Source organism: Spinacia oleracea, chromosome 2, assembly GCF_020520425.1.
Source record: "Spinacia oleracea cultivar Varoflay chromosome 2, BTI_SOV_V1, whole genome shotgun sequence".
Lineage (NCBI taxonomy): Eukaryota > Viridiplantae > Streptophyta > Magnoliopsida > Caryophyllales > Amaranthaceae > Spinacia > Spinacia oleracea.
The window spans coordinates 84,951,494-84,967,105 of NC_079488.1; the positions used below are offsets into that span (position 1 = coordinate 84,951,494).

A 15,612-nucleotide genomic window follows, 5' to 3' on the forward strand; every position below is an offset into this window, starting at 1 on the left:
GGATTTGAGCCTGTCGTAAATAGTCTGTCATTAATGATATTGTTTTTTTTTTAGTGATTTCACCTGCCTTGACGTGGCAATTAATTTGCTTGTTAGCCAAACTAGGTCAATGATGTTACGCCATTATTTGAAAAGTCAACTGAATGAATAATGCATTAAATTAAGCTCATAAATCAGTGAAGAATCATCTTTAATAAATAAAATATAATTTTTCTGAAATTGTGATGATGGTTAAGTCAATATTTTGAATCTAGATCGCATAAGGCCCACATTCATTTGTACGAGAGTTACATTAGCTTGCTTATATATACTTGTCCTGATACATTATAATTTGATGAAACAATTAAATAGCAATTAATCTGATTTGTTCCTTGAATTCTTTCTTCTCCTGCCTAAGTTATAGTTTGTAGGTAACAAAATCGATCAGAGGAAAAATGAGTCGTCGCATTGGTGACGAAAACATAGTAAGTAGTGCAGCTTCATCTCGTCGTAGAAATGAGTCGTTGCCACAACTTCATAGTGTTGGAAGGCCTGAAAAGCAAAGTGTATGGAAAGATCTTGGTCATACCATAAGGGAGACTTTTTTCCCTGATGATCCTTTAAGAGGTTTCAAGGATCAACCGCCTTCTAAAAAGTTTGTCCTTGGTTTACGTGCTGTTTTCCCCATTTTCGACTGGGGAAGACAATATAGTCTCGCCAAATTTAAACATGACATTATCGCTGGAATTACTATTGCAAGTCTTTGCATACCTCAGGTAGGTAACAACAACTTATCTTACTAGTTACTACACTCGATCTCTTTCTTAGCATATATATATATGTTGTATTGTTGTGTTATTTAACATATTCAGTTATTCTCTAACAGGACATTGCCTATGCTAAGCTTGCTTACCTAAAACCCGAATATGGATTATGTGAGTTTGCTTCCGTATTTCATAATTCATACTACTAGTTGCAGATAACCCGAATTTGAATATGGATTATATATGTGAGTTGCTTTTTAATCCCAATATATTATATGGATTTATATAATGCAGATAGTAGTTTTGTTCCACCTCTAATCTATGCTTTCATGGGAAGCTCGAGAGACATAGCTATCGGTCCAGTTGCAGTTGTCTCTCTACTGCTGGGGACTCTCCTTAGTGCTGTGATTGATCCTGATACAAACCCAGTTGAATATACTCAACTTGCATTAACAGCTACATTTTTTGCTGGCATCACTCAGGCAACACTTGGTTTCTTCAGGTATCTTTTCACTACAAATCAATGTCATATTATATATATATTAATTTGTTCATTTAGCTAGATAGCTCATGCTACATAGTACATACTACATAGTATATACATTCGGGCACGTTACCATTTTTTATTTCAACATATGTGATATGTCCTCCTCAAGTCCTCATGCACAGGGCACACTCACTTTTTTATTAACTAACGGGGGCATTTCCATTGAAATTCTTCAATTCCCTAAGTAAACTAATGAAAACTTAAATAACATGCAACAACATCTCTTCTATTTCCTTGTTTTTAAATCTCCATCTCTTGAATTTATGATTTGTTAAGATCTTAAGTTTAACTTGACTTTTTCTAATTTAAGAGTCGTGTGGAAGTGATTTGATGGACATAGAATAAATTTAAAATTTAAAACATGATACAACCTGTGATATTGATCACACCTAGATCTAAGTGTATTCGAGAACAAGATGGAAGAAGACTGATCAACTAATTTAGGGAAAGAGTATATGAACTCTTCGGAAAAGACATCAATTAACTGAAATTCATTAGCTTGTCTTAAGAAGAGTCTTGAATATGGGTATGGGCCACACCCATCTCGAGGAAAGATAGTCCATTTCAAAAGACAAAAATGGATTTCATATAATTATAAAGTGAATGCATCTTTTTTCTTTTATTAATTAAGACTCAAAGTAGGGAACCTAATGAAAATTCTTTGGCTTTAAGTTTGTAGATTAGTTTAGATTAATCATGGTCAAGGGATATATATGATCTAATGAAAAACTTTGGCTTTATTTGTTAATTAGATTGGGCTTCTTAGTTGACTTTCTCTCCCATGCTGCAACGGTTGGTTTTATGGCTGGTGCTGCCATTACTATTGGTCTTCAACAGCTGAAAGGCCTGCTTGGCATTAGAAATTTCACAAAGGATACTGATATAATCGCGGTTTTACACTCAGTTTTTAGCCAAGCCAAGCATGGAGTAAGCATTTCCCACTTCCTAAAAATTTACTTGTATATTTCGTTTGGATTAATATCTTGTTTGGCTTGATTCCTGATGCTGGGATTTGTCTATATGTTGACAGTGGAACTGGCAGACTATGGCTATAGGCATATCATTCTTGGTTTTCCTGTTGATCACCAAGTACATTGTAAGAAAATATAACTGAACCAAAAACAAATTATTTCTTAGGAAACTCCATAACTTTGGTTATAAACTCGAACTTCCTCATCTTTTTTAACAGGGAAAGAAAAACAAGAAACTGTTTTGGGTTCCTGCAATGGCTCCCCTCACCTGTGTCATCCTGTCGACTCTAATTGTATTTCTCACACGTGCAGATAAGCAAGGGGTTCAGATTGTAAGTATTAAAAAGTTAAATTACTCTGTGAGTCTGTGATCAATGATCCCATTATATTTTTTAATCATGTAAAATATATTGGTGTCTATAGGTGAAACACATAGATCAGGGAATCAACCCTCCATCTCTTCACAAGATATTTTTCAGTGGTCCTTTCCTTTTGAAAGGAATCAAAATTGGTGTCATTGCTGGTGTAATTGCACTTACGGTAAGAAAATAACTTATATTTCAAACTTTTTTAAACTTGGGAAAAACATAAAAATCATGTTTAACTTTATATTGCAGGAAGCTGTAGCAATAGGCAGAACATTTGCGGCCATAAAAGATTACTCCATTGATGGAAACAAAGAAATGCTTGCCTTAGGAACTATGAACATTGTTGGCTCAATGACATCTTGTTATGTAGCTACTGGTAAAGATCTTTTCATAGTCAACTTTAACTATGAATTAAGACACATTTTGATTAGCGGTCATATATCTTTTGCAGGATCATTCTCTCGGTCTGCAGTGAATTTCATGGCTGGTTGCCAAACAGCAGTCTCCAACATAGTCATGTCAATGATTGTTTTCTTAACTTTGATGGTCATCACACCTCTATTTAAGTTCATTCCAAATGCCATTCTCGCTGCCATCATTATATCTGCTGTAGTTAACCTTGTTGATATTCAAGCCGTAATTCTCTTATGGAAGATTGACAAGTTCGACTTCATTGCTTGTATGGGAGCATTCTTCGGTGTCATTTTTATTTCAGTTGAGATTGGCATTTTGATTGCGGTATAGGAACTTCCAAACTATCCTATCAAGTTAATTATTTCAATTAATTCTCTAATTCTAACCTTGTACGTTTTCTTGTTGCATGATTCAGGTCTGCATTTCCTTTGCTAAGATTCTGTTGCAAGTAACAAGGCCTAGGGTAGCACTACTTGGAAACCTTCCTGGAACTACATTATACAGGAATATTCAGCAGTACCCAGCAGCTTCAACCATCCCAGGTGCTCTGATTGTCAGAGTCGATTCTTCAATCTACTTTTCAAACTCAAATTATGTCAAGGACAGGTAAATTTAATATTCAACCCATGGAACAAACTTATATATTCAAGTACGTTTTTGGATTAACAAGATGAGTTGTTCTGTTTCAGAACTCTAAGATGGCTAACTGATGAAGAAGAGCTAAACAAAGAAAGTAACCTCCCCAAAATTCAACATCTGATTATAGACATGTCGCGTAAGCCATCTGCATAAACTTTCTCATCTTTCATATATTCCTTGTCATTTCTTATAGGCTGTAAACTGAACCTAGCTAGCATCTTCTAAGTCGTCGTTTTTAATTTTCTTTGTTTGCAGCTGTGATTGATATTGACACCAGTGGCATCCATGCTTTGGAAGACTTAAATAAGAGTCTGCAAAAGAGAGAGATACTGGTAAGAACTAAATGTTTTTATATCATGCAACAGCTAGTACTACATTAATTACTACGAAGAACTTCTAACATTCATTTTTAAATTTCTTAACAGCTTCTTTTAGCAAATCCAGGGTGTGTTGTTATGACAAAACTCCACGATTCCAAGTTTGTGGATGTTGTTGGACAAGATAATATACACCTAACCGTTGGGGACGCTGTTCGAGCATGCAATCGAAAGATACTAGAAGAAACAGCTTGAGACTACTCAATTACTCATCAGAGTAGTTTAGATTTTGAACGTGTTTCCCCGAAGAGTGTGGTTTTGATGTTTTTGGTTGTGAATTTAAATGCATTGACGGGAAACAATATACGGAGTATATATGTACATATGTAACGATATGTTCACTTGGAATTAAGATAACATGAGGTGCAAGGTGCCTCTCCTAATTAATTGCCTTCAGAAAAGTATCTGATTACATAAATAATTTTCCTCCATGTTTAATTTTGAGCTTCAAATATTTATGTAAGTGTGACTTTTGATCCTCCATTCCTCCTTTTCTGTTGTTGCTAAGATTGAACTTTGTTTATTTGACAAACCGTGGAAACTAGCTTTTCAGGTTAACCAACTTTAATTTTCGTTTAACTAATAACTGGTACGGACTGTATCTATTGAGGATAAGGCAGTTATCCTATATGATAGAATATCGAATATAGTAGAGTTATGTTATAACTAGGCTATATGATATAAGATAGAAGTCTATATGAATTAGGAAACCTATGAAGAGTAGGAGATCTAGTACGTTTGTATTATAAATAGAGGCGTATGCCCACGTAGAACACAATACAACACACAACATTATATTTTCCCTATCAATAATATATTTTATCAGTATCAAATGATAACTTGTCAGACCATCTTTAACAAAAGTTTGCACAAATGGTTTTTTTTCACTTATGCGAATATAAGATGGGCCAGGTTTTGTAGTTACATATGCATCACATGTTAAACAACTAATTGGAGATGGGAGGAGCGATATTAGTTGAATCCAACAGTCCACAAAGTGGTGGCCCTGATGGAGGTGGCATAGAGCTAGTCTCATGTGTTCAGACTTCAGGCCCTTCAAAGTTGGAGGTGATGATGTTGGAGTTGGAAGGGTGCATGTGTTGCTATATGTGTCAATAGCTGAGTGTTGGGTAACGACAGTCATCTGGTCGGGACATGTTAGACCTGATCAAGACGAGCCCGACCCGTCGGCCAGGGCCGGCCCGCCCGAACTTTTTGCAGGTTTGGGCAGAATTTTCTGGCTCGATTTCTGGACCCGGCCCGAAAATTTTATTTTTTTGGCGGATTTGGGAAACACAAAAATACACTTTTTAGTTATAAATTTGGCGGCCCGAAAGCCCGGTATTTTAGGCCCGAAAATAGCGGGGTTGGCACAAATTTAGGTCCGAATCTTGGCCCGGCCCGACACAACAGGCTGATTTTTTGTTCCCAAGCCCGACCCGAATCCGGCCCGTCCCGCAGTTTGATCAGGTTAGGACATGTAGGAATAGATGACCGAGATTAACGTACCGAGCAACCAGTTAGGGATGGTTCCATGTTGATCGGGGTTAATAGGTAAGGCCAGTGGAGTGGGTAGCAATGTGGCATTGGTGTGGTGGCTGAGGAAAGGAGATAAATGGCAGCTACTTGTAAGTCGTAACTGGACAGTAAAGGATTTGTTGCGCCAAATAGTACCGCCTTTCAATTTTACACTTAAGCACACTGAAGAAAGACAAATAGTACCGTCCTTCAATTTTAGACTTAGCTCTGTAAGGCTGTGTTTGAGAAAAGAGCACCACTCTAGTACTTAGGAAGTACAGACACGCTGTTTGATCCGCGTGTTTCGTGTCAGACACGGATACTCCATGGACATGTGAAAATATGTATCCGACACGTGAAGTCAAATGTCCGTTTTTCAGAAATATTTGGACACGAACAGGATACGCGGTTGACACATATTTCAAAATTAGACAAATTTCAGAATTTTACTTTTTTTCTTAATTCTTTCAAAAGTTCAATGAGTTTATGTAAGCCCACAAACTCATTCTCAAATACTCAAAACCTCACTCTATTTTGTTGTAGTGCATCCATAATACTTCACTCTATTTTGTTGTAGTCCATCCATCAATACTTCACTCTTCAGATGTGTAACCCATCTTCTTGTTGCTTCCGTTGTCTTAATTGGTAAGCATGTATTCATATTTTAAATATAATAAAAAATCAATTCATGATATATGCAGCTTCATATTAATCAATTATGTTACGGAGTACTTTATATTTGGTGATTGAAATTAGAAAGTAAAAAAAATACTTTGTATTTAGAGCAATATAATTATTATTTTTGTTTTCAATTAATAATTGTAATTTTATCTTTTTTGATATATTAATGTACAATATTATCCACATGTCCATTTTAAAAATGACGTTTTTTCGTGTCCGTACCCGTTTTGGTGCAACATAGCTATAGTAGAGCCATGGAGGTCAACCGAGACACAAGAAGTCAAGAAAAACTAAGGTCAAAGCTAAGGGGAAAAAAGACGAAAAGAGGAGTGACAGTCAAATCGCAAGTCACGGGAACAACTGAAAGGGCATAAATTCGACCAAGTGCCTTGACTTGCTTTTGAAATTCGAATGCCACTGAATTAGGGCCTATTCCTTTTCAGCATCATAACATTTGATTTGCATTAGTTCTAAAACTGAAATCCAAATCCTAATTCTAAACAGATTAGCATCCATCATAACAAGTGATTTCAAACAATTCTAAATAGACGCAAAATGAACCATAACATCAAGATTTAAGATCCAATTAAATCAGGTAACGAATAATAATCATGATAGTAATATCAGCAACAAATAAATGACTAGACGGAAAGAAAGTCTGCCATTGAGAAAATAAACGCCAATCAATCCCACCGCATAAAAACACAGTCAAAAAAATGTGGGTGAAGAAATGTAAAACATGAGCTATTGATCAAACAAAGATCCCTTGAAAATTTAAATAGGCTACTAGTACTATGTAAAATTAGTCTGATGATTAAAAACTAGAGAAGAATACTGCTGCTAATCCCACAACAATCAGCTGCATTTGCATTGACACGCCAGTAGCAGTGGCAGCACCGGTGTTGGTTGGAGACATTGAAGGAGACACCACGTTGCCTTCAGGACTCATTGCTGGGGTGTTGGCGATTGAAAAACCTGATGGAGCACCTGCCGGGGCAACTACACCACCAGCTGTAATACAAGTAAGAATTATTGATACGAATCACGCAATTATGGTATAAATCAAATCAACATGGAAAGGCATAAAAGATTAATTGAATTGTTGATAAACAACGATCTGAAAAGCATAATTAATTTCCCTATAACCCTAAATGCTGAAAATTCAGACAACCTTTTTTCATCTATTCCTTGCAACATACAAACTTCAATGTAAATACAAAATTCATTTTACATCTTTTCTCAATTTAAGGCCCTCAATTTCAAAAATGCATGTTAAAAAAATTAAGAATCCCAACAAAGATGATGAAATTTCAAATAACCCAGTTTCACCCATCGCAAACAAACAAATAAAACATAAAAAAGAACTCGAAATACACATTTCTTAAAATAAAGCAAACCAAATTCCAACGGGAAAGTAATCGATCTTTAACAGAATTATCTAACAACAAAAATGAAAAAATAAAGTACAAGCGTCGGGAGAAGATAAACACCTGGAGAAGGAGCGCCAGTTGGAGCAACAGATACTACAAAAACAATTAAGAGTTGAAAATCAAATTATTGAAAGTACCCAATTTAATTAAAAGAAAAAGGAAAAACAAAAATTAAGAATAAGAAGAGGGAAAAGGAAACATACATCCACATGTGGTAGTAGAGGGATCAACATTAACCTTGCAAGCTTTTGGTAAACCAAGAGCCTTAGAAACATTCAAAACGACGCCGAATTGGCTACTACTCTTGAAACCTTCACATAGACACTCAGAGCTAGTTTTAAGCACAGTTTTCAACCCATTACAGCAGTTTCCTTCTGGTTTATCCACGGTGCTACCGTTGGTGACGTATGACAAGCAGTCTGACATGCTAAGGACTACACTTGTGCAGTCGACCGGTGCCGGTGAACTCTTGGCTCCCACTAACACCACAACCGCCATGGAAAACACCAGCATTAGAAGGGAGAACTTCATCGCTGCCATTTGAGGGTGGAGAGAGAGAGAGAGAGAGAGAGAGAGTAGGAGAGAGAAAAGGGCAGTAAAAGGAAGGGAGTAGTGCGAGTATGAGTGGGGGACTGGTGGGAGTGAAATGAGAGGGGTAGAAATAGGAAGGGGAGAAAAGGAGGGACGCGTGGCGATGATCGCGGGAGAATCGGGACGAGGGGGAATGGTTATGATGAGAGTCACTTGGGAATTTTGAAATGAAAAAAAAGAGGTTTTGAGGGGGAGGGGTGATAAAGTTGGGTGGCTGTGTGGGAAGAGTTTGGTAAGGCCAAATTAGATGTTGACACGTAAGAGATAGTCAAAGACGTGGGTGATGTGGTTTGATTTTGACTGGAGGGTTGAATCTGGTTAACTGCAGGGAAGTAATTTTCCTTTTATAAACAGAAACGTGTATCTGTATACTGTATGTGCAATGTGTGTTTCCAAATTTACCGTTTTAAATCAAGTAATCAAAATTAAAACTGATACGAAACTGATACGGAGCAATGTTTTTTTTTTTTTTTTGTTCTTTTTTTTTGGTGTAGAAGAGGGGCAAACCCCTAAATTGGAAAAAAATAAGTAAAAACTGATAATGTGATCATAGTGTATCATAGTGTATGTCCATATGTGGGCAGTGTAAATAAAGTAGGAGATCATGGGAGAAAATGATTTCACATTTGAAACTAGGAAAGGTTGTTACTTCCTTTTTTGTAGATTTATTTTACTAGTTGGGGATTACGAGTAAAACACCGTGTAATCTACTCCTACTCTGTAGTCCGTAGGTTGTATGAAAATGAAATAACGGATGCAAGTATAATTTCGGTAGAAAGAACATATTACTCCTCCGTATTTAAATAGGAGATGCATTTGGCCGTACACGAGTATTAAGAAAAAAAAATAGTTGAATGAAAGAAAAATAAAATAAAGCAGGTGGGGTTGGGTTAAATATTTTAATCAAGTAAAATATGTGGAGACTATTAAATTCTGGAGGGGTTTGAGACTGTGGGGTGGGAAATTTATGAAATTAATTGTTTAATGTGGTAGTGTGATTGAAAAGTTACTAAAAATAACAAGTGTATCTCCTATTAACTATGACCGGATATGGTAAGTGTATCTCCTTTTTAAATACGGAGGGAGTACTTGCACTTGGGTGCATCATGCACCTTTCACATTTTCTCCTTGCATGTGAGAAAAAAATGTGGTGGGGATCAACAATGGCAATAAAAATACCTTTGGATGCACGGTGCACTCGGGTGTACCTAATCATTTTCACAATTTCGGAGCCACACAGTTGACCAAACAATAAGGTGTCACGTAGATATTTTTATTATTTAACTATTACTAATACACATATACAATTTCATCCAAAATCAAACACTCTAATAATTAAAAAATTAACCTAAAATGAAATCCAATCTAAAATCAGAAACTAATATAATCTAATATATAAAAAAATAGCAGTTGGTATATATAGGAGTTTTATTTTAACTTAACAATTTAATAGAGTCCGTGCATCGCACGGGGTAAAATCTAGTTGATACACATTGATGAAATGAACCAAGAAACACTACATTACTTCAAAAGTTCTTCCACACACAGCGTGTACAATAAAGTTTTACACAATAAGATAATTTTTACCCAATTTTTTGTGGGAAATTTTCTTTGGTAGCAATCAACTCTTGCAACTTCTCAATGGTAACAAATTAAAATATTTCCCAATTCCTCTCAAATAGCATTACTTTTTAAAATTTTCTCTATGATAGCATTATTTTTGTAATTAGCACCTAATTAAAATAATAAGCATCTAATTAACTAAATTAATAAAAAAAATAAGCACCTACTTCTTTTTTATTATTATTTTAAACAAGCAAAAGTTAATTTGGTCTTCTACGGAGTATAATGGAGAACTAAAAAAAATAAGAAGGAAAGAGAGTGGAGGGTTGCGTGGAGTATGAAATTATGAACTACTCCCTCCGTCTCTTTTTGTTTTTTACGTTTGGTATTTTGCACGCGTTTTAACGACTAATTAATGTGCATTGAGAATTTTCTTAGTTTTTATGTAAACGAGAAAAATTACGTTTATTTATAATGTTTTCACTCTTATCAAAATTCTGATATTGGGAAAATGGGAAAAAGTTAATGTCATAATGGAAATGTGTGAGAGATTAAATGATCGAATGAATTTAATTGGTTAAAATAATAATTGGACACAAATTTTGATAGAATATTAAATCATTTATGTGATAATATAAAAGGAAATGTAAAGAACATTTTGAAACACCCAAAAAGGAAAACGTAAAAAACAAAAAGAGACGGAGGAAGTAGCACTGAAGCGAGAAGATTTCCCAACTGAGCAGCACTCGACCAGTCATTCCACATGGAGAGCTCTAACTCATGGGAGATCTAAGCTAAACACTTATACTGCAGTAATGGAAGGTAATGTGAGGATGGAGATGATTGATAGGGATGAACTAGGTGACATATGTGGGTGGCTAGCCGGAGGGGCGAGCATGGGTCAGTGGTGCCGGATACGGTTGGATGCAGGTTGGTTTCCGATGGTGGGGGATTGATGGAAGAGAGGAGGTGATTAAGCGATGAAACCGGACCTCCTAAGTCGTAATCAACCGCTTCCAATCGAAGTAAGTCTCAATAAAGGATCGAACAATAACCTCCATTTTTTTGGGATGATTCTTCAAAACCACGAACAACTGCATCAAGAGCTAACATTTGAATTGATTTTCTGGAATTTTCTTAATCGGAAGAAGTACAGTTGATGTCTTGAAGATGACGATGAAACGAATGTTTAATTGTTGTTTCGTTTAGATTTTTGTGTTTTAGATTTTCTGTGGTTTAGAAATTTTATTTATTATTTTTTTATTAATCAGATCAGTTGCTAATTTTTTTTTATTTTATTAAGTGTTACTTACAAAAAGTAATACTACTACAGAGAAAATTTATAAAAGTAATGCTATTTGAGAGAATTTGGCAAAATTTTTGCTACCATTGAGAATTTGCCAAAGTACATTGCTACCGGTGAGAATTACCCATTTTTTATTACCTTTATCTATTTGTTTTTGTAACTTTTAATATATTTTAATTAACTTTTACTCCATCTGTCCCGGAATGCTCGCAACGGTTTGAATTTTTGCACTATTCACATACTTTGACCCTATTTTATTTATAGTATATGAAAATAAGTGTTATCATATAATATATTGTTGGCTTCATCTTAATATATATTTTCAAAATATTAATATTTTATAAGTTTTTATAATATATAATTGAAAATGTTGATGGTCAAAGTTATGCATTGGCAAGCGTGTACAGTTAAACCGTTACGAGTATTCCGCGAAAGAGGGAGTATATTATTAAAAAATAAGTTAATAGGTAAACATTTAAAGAGTTAAAGGATTAATTTTATACTCTACCAAATTAGTGTCATTGAAGAAATAATTTTTATTAAATGAAAAATTTTATTACTAAAAAATACGAAATAGAAAACTTTTATCTATAAAAGAATAAATTTTAAACACTTTAGTTTAACAGGGTGTGCAAAAGTTGGTCCGGACCGAAAATAGACCGGACCAGACCGACCCAGACCGGACCGGACCGAAAGCAATCGGTCGGGTCTTCGGGTCGAGAAATATCAATTTTCGGTTTTCGGTCAGGTCCGGTCCGGTCCGGTCAAAAACCCGATTTTAGACCGGACCGATTTTAGACCGGACCGATTTTAGACCGGACCGATTTTTCCTTAATAAAATAAAATATATTCTATTTAAAAATGTAATTCTCTCCTTTAATATGTTGTAAATATTACTATATTGTTACATATTTTATTTTAGCTTCCGAAAAAGACCTTAAACAATTGGCTTTTTGTATATATTTTTTCTTTTTTACCATAATATTTAGAAAAAATAAAAAATATATAGAAATAGGTCTACAACCGGTCCAAACCGGTCCGGTCCGGTTTTGGACCGATTTTTTTGACCTGGTCCGGGTTCGGTCCAAGCATAATCAGTCCGGTCTTCGGGTCTTGAAATCAAAATTCGGTCTTCGATCCGGTTGGGAACGGTCCGGTCCGATTCGGATTTGGACCGATGAGCACCCCTACTCTAGTATATAATATTTATTCTATACCACTTATAAATAAAAACTAGTATGTAACCCGGGCGTTTCCCCGGGTTTTGACTTTTATTCGGGTTTTTTTTTAAAAACATGTGCACGTAGAGATGGGTCGTCGTCAAATTACGGTGATAACATAAGATTAGTGGCCGATCTACAACCTCCCCGATTAAACCCCACATCCAAAAATATAAACAAAGTCGGATCCTTTACTTCAAAGTAATAATTGTACATTTATGAATTAATTAATCATTCTTTTTTTTGCATTCACTTTTATTCAATGTATTGTTTATTGTAAAAAGAATATATAGACTTATATGGAAAGATATTACATAAGTTGTAGTTGGTTAAGATGGAGTAAATAGATCTGCAGGTCCCTAAACTTTGCCAAAAGGAGCAGTTAGGTCCCTCAAGTTTCAAAAGGAGCATTTAGGTCCCTCAAAATGGATGGAAACCGCTGCTTTTTGACTTCTGTTACTAACGGCCGTTAAAATTCAATTAAATTAAAAGGAAACTAAATAAAAGGCACTAAACGACAAAAAAACAGTTACATTTACCATTTACCAATAATTAAATAAAGGGAAATTCATTTCAGTTAGCTTTTTACAAAAATATAGCCGTTGAGGCTCTCAAAAAACAGAGTATTTAACATTCCATGGAAAATAAAACACTTAAAAATTTTGTAGAACGTGAATTATGAATTTTGTTACAATTTACAATTTACAATTAGACGTTGCACTTACGGATATGTCCAATATTTCATGCTCCTGGATCTAATTTATTTATCAAGTTTAGATGTGTGTTCAAGCCCGTCTAATTAATTAAATAAATGAACATAAACGAGCTTGTTCACGAGCTTGTAACATGAACGAGCATGTTTGTGTTCAGATCATGTCCAAACTGATTTGTTTAATGAGCCTCATTTTGTGTTCTATCTCGTCTCAAAGCTAAGCTCGCTCATCAGAGTATTATTTAACGAAATTCAATTAATGGTCATACTCGTTAGATAAGAGGACGTAAAAGAGCTTCGTCCGAGTAAGGTAATGAACCTTAATACGGAGTATGTGTTCAAACTAGGCACATATACGGAGTATGTATCCACTGTTCTGGAAATTTAAACATTTGTATTAGATACAAGTTGCATTTCAGACGCACTATATTTAATTTGGTCTTCCTTGGTCTACTAACTACTCCTAAGTATTTAATGAGGAGCATTGAGATGTGAGAAACAACTTATCTTCCATTGGTCTTCCTTGACTATATAAACACAAGGGGGTTGGCTTAAAGCATTACAACAATATTCATCTCTTATATCTTGGTTTGTATTCAATACTCCATATATATTTCTTCTTCTACTCAACAACCCAGTTTTTTTTCCTTTCAATTCATCACAACACAATGAATATCTTCTTAACCATAGAAGATTTCGTATACAAATATCACCCCCCATATCAGAAAATAAAAATTAGTCATAAAAAAAACACGACCGTAGTTTCTCTGTCTAAGTAGCCTTCCAATGTCATGCTTCCATGACCCCTTGTTGAGTCATTCTCAAAGGGGTTGTGAATGTTGGAGAATCCTGAAAAGCAGATTATCGAATGGTGAGGAAATCATTTTTCGATGAAGTGAAGCTTGGGTTCGACAAAGGCGTGTTGTGAAGGGATCCACCTCGTGGGGCCTCACCTCGAGAGTTCTAGATGATGGCCATCAAACCAAGGCTTCAAGCAGTACATGAAACGAATGGATGGCATGTGAACAGAAGGTACGCGAGGCAGTTGGTCTGTATCCCAGAATGTCTGTATCCCGGGCCGAACAAACGTGAGTCGGATCAAATTGTGCATAAATGGTATCCGTTACTCGGTTGGTCTTATGTTATGGTTCAAGTGTATTACCCTTTTGAGGATTGAGTTGGCAACGGGTATTTACTAGCCTTGTACAGTGGGGAAGGACCATTGTCATGTAACTAGATTATCCTTTATTAATATATGTTGTGATTTTGTGTTTAATAAGTTAAGTGTAAGAACTATTTGTAATCACATCGACACTTGATTTTTAACTACTTAGATATCTCATAGGATTTTGCCTTGGGATATTTGATGTATATTAGACTTCTAGTCATATTAATGAATTAGGACTCGATCATATTGTAATCCCTATATCATTGTTCAATGGAATACACTGCCATCTTCCACCAAATGATCAATCTATTTGTTTGGGGGGATTAGATCTCAGTTTTTTCTTTCTCGGAATTAATCAAGATCAAATATTTTAGCATCTCTTTTAATATATTTTGTTAATTTTTATTGTAGATGTATAGGGTTAAATTGCTCTGTTATGATGAAATGTGTAGGGTGAAAAAGCAAATGAAAAGGCTAAGGAACTTGAAAAAGCTAAGTCAAAATCAAAAGAAGCTATTTTAAATCATTTATACACATGTAAATTGATTTCCCTTTATTTAAAATCAGTTTTATTATTATTTAATTGAACTTAACGGAAAATGTAACGGTGTTAATAAAAATAGCTTATTCCATCCATTTTGAGTGACCTAAATGCTCCTTTTGAAACTTGAGGGACTTAACTGCTCCTTTTGGCAAAGTTAAGGGACCTCCAGACCTATTTACTCGGTTAAGATGGTAAGAAGTGTAACTTTTAATAAAAAGGTTTGATGTTCGATCTACGTGACACGTATACGTTCTTCAAAATGCCTTTTAATAGATTAATATAGATGTGCGACATTACCCCGTATTTGACTATGTTTAAATCCGTGATTAATTATGGCCCAGCTGAGCATGCGGCTGTTCCGCTGTTCGAATAGTATCATTAAACTACGGGCTAATTAGGTTGATGGGTCCACCTACGGGCTACCCGGCATGGCCTTTTCCTCATGTCACCTGGGAATATGATTCAATTTACTTTTTCAAACTTTTGTGAATATATTATTAACTCAGTGGTGTTGCAATGTGTAAAAACTAAAAAGCGCACCATGTTCTTCCAGTATCATTCTGGTGAAATCATTACTCAATCAGGCCTCGTCTTAGAGGTAGGCGAGGGGTTCGACGGCCTAGGGATCAAGGTGGTGAAAAGGGGCCTAAAATAAAGATGTCCAGTAAAATACTCTCTCCATATTTATTTAAGAGATACACTTGACCGGACACGGGTAGTAAGAAGAATAATTGAAAGAAATAAAATAATCAAGCAAGTGGGGTTGGGATAAAATTTTAATAAATAAACAAGTGGGGACCATGTCATTTTGGGGTGGAAG

At 35.3% G+C, this 15,612-nt stretch overlaps 2 protein-coding genes across 2 annotated transcripts; one reads left to right on the forward strand and one right to left on the reverse strand.

The window, feature by feature from the left end:
• Positions 1-331: 331 nt before the first annotated feature.
• On the forward strand, positions 332-4,542 carry LOC110790109 (sulfate transporter 1.2). The gene is made up of 13 exons (XM_021994865.2): positions 332-755; positions 866-914; positions 1,038-1,245; positions 2,043-2,217; positions 2,321-2,386; positions 2,480-2,593; positions 2,685-2,801; positions 2,879-3,005; positions 3,081-3,367; positions 3,459-3,649; positions 3,733-3,818; positions 3,938-4,014; positions 4,108-4,542. The coding sequence occupies exons 1-13, from the start codon at positions 435-437 to the stop codon at positions 4,252-4,254; spliced, it is 1,965 nt and encodes a 654-aa protein (XP_021850557.1). The 5' UTR covers positions 332-434; the 3' UTR covers positions 4,255-4,542.
• Positions 4,543-6,814: 2,272 nt separating this feature from the next.
• On the reverse strand, positions 6,815-8,389 carry LOC110790108 (non-specific lipid transfer protein GPI-anchored 31). The gene is made up of 3 exons (XM_021994864.2): positions 7,892-8,389; positions 7,749-7,781; positions 6,815-7,269 (listed from the first exon to the last, which is right to left on the reverse strand). Exons 1-3 carry the CDS (start codon positions 8,226-8,228, stop codon positions 7,073-7,075), a joined length of 567 nt encoding a protein of 188 aa, XP_021850556.1. The 5' UTR covers positions 8,229-8,389; the 3' UTR covers positions 6,815-7,072.
• Positions 8,390-15,612: the final 7,223 nt, after the last annotated feature.